Source organism: Sciurus vulgaris (genome assembly GCF_902686455.1).
Source record: "Sciurus vulgaris genome assembly, chromosome: 19".
NCBI classification, from domain to species: domain Eukaryota; kingdom Metazoa; phylum Chordata; class Mammalia; order Rodentia; family Sciuridae; genus Sciurus; species Sciurus vulgaris.
The window spans coordinates 28,755,220-28,764,186 of NC_136480.1; the positions used below are offsets into that span (position 1 = coordinate 28,755,220).

The 8,967-nt window shown below is 36.3% G+C and overlaps 1 protein-coding gene across 1 annotated transcript; it reads left to right on the top strand.

The window, feature by feature from the left end:
- Window positions 1-7,326: 7,326 nt before the first annotated feature.
- On the top strand, window positions 7,327-8,043 carry LOC306650217 (vomeronasal type-1 receptor 50-like; the record flags this gene model as incomplete). Its single annotated transcript, XM_079122065.1, has 1 exon — window positions 7,327-8,043. One exon carries the CDS (start codon window positions 7,327-7,329, stop codon window positions 8,041-8,043), a length of 717 nt encoding a protein of 238 aa, XP_078978191.1.
- Between the last annotated feature and the right edge of the window lie 924 nt (window positions 8,044-8,967).

The following is an 8,967-nucleotide window of genomic DNA, read 5'->3' on the forward strand; positions in this document are numbered from 1 at the left end:
TTCCTTTTCCTTCATAAAAAGAAACAGAAATGCAATTTTAATAACTGCATAGGAAGAATATATGTGTCAATTAATCTGGTCTATTTTATTATGCATTTAAAAATTCTCCTTCCCATGTCCCTTATAATGGATGTGTTTGAAAGCCATTTTGTTTGTAAGAATATTCAGAGAAGATAAACCTCATGCTCTTCTCTATGCTCATGATTATTTTTTAAGTAAAAATTTTCATGCAAATGCATTTACAGAAAAAAAGAGATAAACCTATATATTTTTCTTCTTCTTTAAGCAAACTGGACTTGAATCATGTCTTTATTGAGTTCATCAGGGAAAGAGTTTATCCTGGAGGTATGTTTGGGTTTCCCAGCAATGATAGTTTAGTGTCTGGGAAGAAGCTCCTTTGGAGTTTCTTGCTGTTTTGTAAAAAAGCAATGTTTGTTCTACTGAATCTTAAGACAGATTTTAAAATATTGCTATTGTCTAGTTGCAAGTGTGATCCCTGAACTTTACCTAAACTTTTCCAATTTACAGAAACAATGGGTAATTATCAGACAGATATTCTAGGAATAAGTGGCATTTATTTACCCAAATATTCTACAGGGTTTTCTCCTCCATATTCCTGTAGCTTGTTTACTTCACAGTGGCTGTGCACACAGCCTGGCACCTGTTTGGTAGTGGTTGTGCCCTCCCTGGTATGCAAGCTGTTTCTCCCTAGTGCTGCTCACAGTTTCCCAGCTGAACTGTGCTGCAGAGTAGAGCTTCCTGCCTGTTTTTCCCTCAGTCAAACTCACAAGAAGCAGGACCAGTCTGACCACCCAGAACTTACTAGTCCAGCTTTACTTTAGCATACAGAAGGCAATAGGAGCATTGGTGGTATTTAAACACATGTCTATCACAAAACAGAGTACGTTTCTTTTCTGCTTCTGCTGCTGCTGTTTTTATGATGTTTTATTGTTATTATTATCATCATTATTATTAATATGCTCTCAAGGATTGAACCTAGGGGTGGCACAATAACTGAACCACATCCCTAGCACTTTTAATATTTTATTCAGACACAGGTTTGGTAAGATATTTAGGGCCTTGCTAAATTGCAGATGCTGGTCTCAAAAATGCAATTCTCTCAACTCAGAGGTGGTGGTGACTGGGGATACAACTCAGTAATTAAGCCCCCCTGGGTACAAACCCGCTACCAAAAAATAATTGAATATAGCTGGATAACTCCAGAAATATGTGATCTCTTCCTGTTCTACATAGTTTATGTAGTTAGCAGTGTCTGCTCTCTCTCCTGTGCTCTGGAGAATGGATATTCATTTTTTCTTGCTGCTACTGTGCCATTTCACCTTCAGCAAAATAAGGATTTCTGGTCATTTTAAAGCAATACTGAATCAATTCCCTGATAAGTGGATAATTTCTGAATGTTACTGAAAATTCATGGTTTCCTCTCATTTCTGCTTTCTCCATATACTTACATTTGCATCACAGGCTATTTTAAAGTATGACTGAAAGTGATTTTGTCAAATTCTCTGATCTAAAGGTGATTAAAACTTGTTTGTATAAGTTTTATAATGCTACATGTTAGTATGGCCCAAAATTAAAATGAATCAAACACAATGGAAGCAATGTCTTAATTTTCCAGGATTGATATAAGAGAACACAATTTCACAGCTATCATTTAAAATATTCATTTTAAAGTGTCATAATTAAATGATTATATATGGATAGATATAAATAGGCAGAATGTTATTCTTTAAAACTTCATCAGTATATATATTAACTGAAATAAAATAGGTACATGATGAGATGTATGTCATCTTTATGTCCAAGAACATCAAAGAATAACAGGGCTGTGTGCCTGTGATCATGTGTGACACATATAATATTTCGATGAGGTGCCCTTGTGTAAAATATTTGTAGTGTTTCCTGGGTTTGTCCTGGGAGCAGACACAAATATTATAAATGAGTGAATAAATAAAATTATAATTTTTCCTGTTCACCACATTTGAGAAAAGATGAACTTTTTTTTCTAATGGTGTGTAGAATTTTCCTTTTAATCCAATACCATGAGTCCTCACTCATGTGTTGAAGCTGGAAACATTGACCACGTAGAAGTGCAGCAACCCAAAGACTGGGCAGGGGCAGTGGAAGGAGAGTGAGGGGTGGGGTGAGGGGCACCTGCACACAGCTACAGGGCTGGGGTGAGCAAGTCTCAGGTTTTGTAGCTCAACCTGGTCACTGGATTCAACACCACGTAATATGAAAATATAATCAATAACTACAGGGGAAAAGTTTTGAGACTTGTCACACTTAGGAATTCTGAATGTGAAGAAAGGAAAATGTTATTACCTCTAATGTAAAGATATAATATAAAAGATGTGTTGATTTATAATGCTTTACTTCCAGTCTAAGTCCAAATATGTCTATTAAAAGTTAACATAAAAAAAAAATCTGTTGGGTGTGGTGACATGATGATGTCATGTTTCCCAGGATTGTTCAAAAATTTGGAAACTGCAGAATGACACACTGTCTAATCTGATTAGACCCTGAAGCATATGAGAAAGGAATATTAGTTGGGTTTTTCTTCTACTGAGGGCATCCCAGATGTCCCTATCAACACAAGTGCAACCTCAGATTTTTCTTTGACATTCTCCAATCCATGTATGATTGATCTTCCCACTTAATCTTTCTTTTCTTTTTCTTCCCCTTCCCAATCTGACCTATTTGAGAACATTATTGTTTTACCTCTAATTGAAAACCTTATGTACCCAATGCCAAATCGCTCTGAAGACTGCCTGTTTCATATTGTGTGTGTGAAATATGTATTTTGCATTGTACAAATAGGCTGTTCAAATACCATCTGAGCACATGCACTCCTAACTGGATTTGTGGAGGGTATCCTATAGAATCTCTGGATAGCAGAGAGCTTCCCAATCCAGTTCCCTGGTGTCCTGGATAGTGCTATGCTAGCAGGTGAGAGCCTAGTGAGACAATGTAAAAGTGGACATTCTAGAGACGTTCCTGTTATTATAAAGGGAGCATATTCACCAGAGCATATTTTTCTAAAATAATTGAATAGCCCCCAAATAGCTACATACATATTTCATTAAAATAGTTTTTACATAACATTGAGGTTAATTCAAGTCACATGTTTGACAAGTCCATCTAATTGATACCACTGTGTATGATTCAGAAATAAGCATGATAGCTAAAGAATTGCATACTCTGGTCTAGCCTGCCTGTACTTGTTGAAGATAGGTTGGTGCTAATGATTGTGTGAAATAATGCCAATTTCCTTGATCTGCACTCAAGAAAGGAGGTTCATTTCTCCTATTGCTATGGTGGAATTTCACCTCCAGGAAAAAAATATATTTTCCAGTGATTTTGAAAGCTCCACTGGAGCTATGGTTTCCTGAATATTTCTGCAAATTCATGGCATCTGTACACTCCTGACTGTCCTAAAAGTTTTAAGCTGACTGGAAGGTAGTTTCTAAGTAACACTGCAACTAATTCCATTGAGTGTCCTTATTTAAAGGTTATTAAATGTACTCCTTGAAGAACTCTGAAGTACTACATATTTCTACAGTTCACATTTATATTCTTATTTGTTCATTCACTGCCTTTTGGCTTTATTAAATGATTTGTCATTTTAATTTTTATGGATTCATTATAATTCTTCATAGCCATGAAATTTGTTGTTTAATATTTGTACATGCACACAATAGAAATTGATGAAACTTCAAGTTTTCAAAATAATTTAGACTAAATTAACACAAAATTGCATTTCACAGTAATCACATTAGCAAAGACAGCTCTATAACTACTTTAAATGGTATTTGATGATACTATGCATCTATTTAAATTTATTGTTTGACTCAGAAACTCAGGAGGGTGGGGCAAGTTTGAAACCAGTGTCAGCAACTTGTGAGGCCCTAACAATTTAGGAAGACCAAGTCTGAAAATAATAAACAAAAAGGATTGGGGATGTGACTCAGTGTTTATGCCCTCCTGGGTTCATTCCCTGGTACCAAAGTATAAAAAATGTTTATTCTCTGAAAACCTTATCACTAAACAGTTTATCTTACAGAAAAAGAAAAACAGGCTTATGCCATTATTAGTGCATATAGGTCTCATGTTACCATTATCTGTGAACCATAAGTTCAAAAATGAATATAACTTTGGTATTTTACTCTGTGTTCCTGGGATTACTGTGGGTCCTATTCAAATGTGTTTGATGAATGAATGAAGAAAATTGTTGCATTACTTGATCATTACTTTTTAAAACCTCAACTTTTTATTTATCTATTTATGTATATTTATTTATTTATTTATTTATTTTTGCGGTGCTGGGGATTGAACACAGGGCCTTGTGCTTGGGAGGCAAACACGCTACCAACTGAGATGTAATCCCAGCCCCAACTTTTTATTCTTGATCATCATTTTTCTTACTGACTTCTCTTTCCTGAGATTGAGAATATGGTAACAAGGCCTTATATTACATAAATAACTTTACAATTAATGGGTCTATTGCAGAAAAGTTTATCTAACCAGGAATTTATTACCATTTTGAATACATGGTCTTTTAATCTTATTACAGTTACCTTTTAGTAATAGTGCTATAAAATTTTATTTTAGAAAATCCACACTTCTGTTTTAACTAAATACATGCCTCAGGACCAAAATCTTACATGGTATGCAGTGCTTGCGAGTGATTAACATTGTTTATTTCCCTTAGAATCTTATATTATACAACCACTGCCATAAAATAAATTTACCTTATATGCTCAATTTTCACATGATAATTCTTTTTAACTTTGCAACTGGAAAGATTTTAGAATACTATGTAGTTCATATCAATGATATTTAATTAAATGCAACATACTCTCCAAGAAATATTGTCCCAACGGACATTCACTAAAGTTTTCAGCATAAAATTCAGACTTGGACCTCTTGATTCTGGAGGAGTGTCATATTTAATTTCCAATACAGATAAAATCTTAGAGACCATCTTTCAAGCTTGTGCTGGACACTTGTCCTTTAACTAAAACCTTAAAATGGAACAAAAACCTACCTATTTCAATTGCAGTTCTATTTGTTATTCTAATTATAAAGCATTGAGAAGGAAAAAAATGAACTATATGCTTGGTATTATTTCAGGAATATTCTTTTTTTTTTTCCACATAAAGGAATTTATTAAGCAAACAGAGTGTCTCCCTGCAGGGTAAGAGAGAAAATGAGAGGAAAATAGAAAAGAAAAGAAAGAGTGCACACTAGAGAGAGTGGAAAGCCAGGAAGATAGAGAAAAGTGAGTCTCCCTGCAGGGTAAGAGAGATAATGAGAGGAAAATAGAAAAAGAAAAGAAAGGGTGCACACTAGAGAGAGTGGAAAGCCAGGAGGATAGTGAAAAGTGAGGAGAACAGACCAGGAATATTCTAAAAGAGGTTAGTTATCCTTGCTGGAGGATTAAGGAAGTGTGACGTGTACAGGTACACCAGAAAATTCCATGGGTAGACCTAAATATAATCACAGTTTTCTTATAGGGTTTATGCAAACATTCTACTATGCTGGAAATTTCTTTCTTTTCTTTATATTTTTGTACCAGAGATTCAACCCACAGTTGCTTAAACACTGGGCCACATCCCCAACCCTTTTTAACATTTTAATTATAGAAAGGGTTTTGCTGAGTTGCGTATGACCTCACTAAGACCTTGAGGCTGGATTTGAACTTGCAATCATCATGCCTCAGCCTCCTGAGCTGCTGTTATTAGAGGCAGGTGCCACCATATCCAGCGGTTTATTTTCTAATATCTGTCCTCTTGTTTCAGGTAGCAACAGAGTTGATCTGTTATTAAAAGGACTGAATTGATTATCTCAAGTCTCATGCATGAAGAATTGTATGATAATAAAAGTAGAAGCCAACATTTATAGATGTTTCATTATATGCTACAAGGACTTTCTAGGTTGGTTTGCATACTTTCTTATTTTCACACGCAATACCTCCAGAATATACATGACTATATTGATAGCTGATATGAATGGTCCTCAGCATCAGAGAGTGCTAAAGCTGATGCTAGTAAAATTGGCAGTTCATATACATAAATTCAACGATTCCAACTTCAGTCTTCACATCAACATTTCCTTCTTTATATGTTACAAATATTTGGTCTGGCAGTAAATAAATCAGTATGAACATGGTGCCAACAGGAAACAGCTTCATGCAAATCTAATGTATGGACACTCTTTGCTTGGGAGGACCTCATTTCCAGTTTCCTGCAATCAACCCAAATAAAATTCACCCAAAAGTGTAGAACTGGTGTTATCTACCTGACAAATAATGTCTGGCACATGAAAATCAAGTAAGACTCTTTCTCCAGAAAATCTCAGACAGGAGATAATCAGAAGGAAGCATCTTCTAAAATATATAGCCATGTTTTATTGTTTTGGATTTTGTTTTGGTTACCAGGTACTGAACCCAGGGGTGCTTAACCCACCACATCACCAGCCCATTTCATTTTTCATTTTCAGATGGGGTCTCTCTAAGTTGCTTTGGGCCTCAATAAGTTGCCGAGGCTGGCCTCCAATGTTCAATTCTCTCTTATCCACTGGCTTTACATGAGTGTGTTGATGTGCCCAGTTGGCATTTCTTAAGAAATGCAAGAAAATTAAATTACCACTATGTACACCATTGTAGAGGCCCCAATGGCACATATATTTCAACCAAGATTGGGAGATGCTGGGAAAAGGAGGGCATAGGAATGGGTCCTGGAGGGTGAGAAACAAAACTCAAGTTTTGTTTGGGGATTTTGTGCTGGGGAATCTTTCATGGTGAGATGCACCAGCACCATGTTACACCCAATTCTTTTCACTGTGTATTTTGAAGCAGAGTCTCACTTAGGTCTCCTCACTCTCTTCAACTGTTAAATCCTCCTGCCTCAGCCTCTCAAGTCACTGGAATTTCAGGCACCATTGTGCACAACAAAAGAACTGTGTTTTCATGTGAAATAAAGATACATCTGGATGCATCATCTTTATTTTATGGATGGAAGTGGTGTTCATTGAATTAATGAAAGAAGTTATAATTGCAAAATATACAGTTTCTTATTTTTTTTTTTTTTCCTAAGGTGGTCACAAAATTATTCTTTCCCCATAAGATGAGCAAAACCAGCAAGTCATACAGTAATGCTCACATGAGAAACACTGTATATTGGAATTGGAATTGGGATCTTGGCCAACATCATTCTTCTTCTCTTTCACATCTCCTTGTGTATTACTAGTCAGAAGACAAAGCCCACTGACCTGCCTATTGGTCTCCTGGCCCTAATCCACCTGTTAATGCTGGTAATCAATGGCATCATAGTTGCAGACATTTTTACACCACAGGGTGGAAGATGGGATGACCTGACATGTAAATTGCTTATCAACCTGTACAGGTTAATGAGAGACTTCTCCACCTGTACTACCTGTCTGCTTAGTGTCCTCCAGTTCATCACCCTCAGCCCCAGAAGCTCCTGTTTGGCCAAGTTCAAAGATAAATCCTCACATCAGAAACTGATTTTCCTTCTTTTCCTGTGTGTCAATTCATATTTTCGTAGCCACCTCTTAATCTCCATTATTACTACTCACAATTTGACCTCAGACAACTTTCTATATATCACAGAATCCTTCTCTCTTTTGCTCATAAGCTTCTTCCTCCGGGATGTCTTTTTCATCCTGTTCACATTCAGGGAAGCTACCTTTATAGGAATAATGACCATCTCAAATGGATACATGGTGGCTCTCTTGTGCAGGCATAGGAGGCTGTCCCAGCATTTTCACAGAACCAGCCTGTCTCCAATATCATCCCCAGAACTGAGGGCCACACAGACAATCCTGCTGCTCTTGAGTTGCTTTGTGGTCATGTCCATTTTGGACAGCATTATCAACTATGCCAGAATCACACTGAATGATGATCCAATATTCTACTGTATCCAGATTCTGTGGCTCATAGCTATGCGTCATTCAGTCCTTTGGTGTTCATTGCCACTGAAAAACATAAAATTAATATTTTGAGATATATGTGGGGAAGGACAATGCATATTAGCCATTGATGGATAAGTTCTGTTAAATGAGAAAATGTGTTTGATTTGAAATTATTTATCTTTGCTATGAAATACAGTGCAAAGTCACCCTTCTTCTGTTAAACCCATCTACCTGGATATGTGTGCATGGCAAAAACAAAATTAAACCACATGTCTCTCAGAGATGTCACCAGGGACTCATTTTTCTCATCTGGTCCTCTAGGGGCCCTGTGAAGTGGCTGTCACCTGTATTATTCTAAACTATCTTTCAAAGTAATAATTGCATTGTCTCAGCTATCTGTATTTTTACAAACTAGATGTATAACATTTTCTACCATAAAATATCACATGATCCAGCATAGACACACACACACACACACACACACACACACACACACACACACACACAAGCACATCCACTACATTCAGGCTGTCAAAAGTCATTTCCACACCATTGCTCACAAAAACATGGTTTAGATATTCAAAGGTAGACATATCTCAACACCTACTACCTTAAGAATATATAAACAATACATGGCTGCAACAGACAATGGAATATTATCAACTTAAAATGGAAGAAAATTCTGGCACATGATGGAACATAGGCGAGTCCTCAATGCATTCTTCTCAGTGAAGTGAGTCAGTCACAAAAAACAGATATTCTATAAGTGTATTTAAAGAAGGTGCAAGTTGGAGTACGAAATTTGATAGAACAGAAAAAATATAATGGCCTTCCAGAGACCAATGTCAGTGGGTACTGGGGAACTTTCATTTAGCACATGCAGAATTTCTATTCAGGAAGAAAAAGTACTTAAAATGGATGGCATTAAACATTCTGCAATAGTGGGATAGAGTTAATGTCAATTGATGGCATGCTGAAAGTATGGTAACAAGGTTTATGTCATATATATTTTTC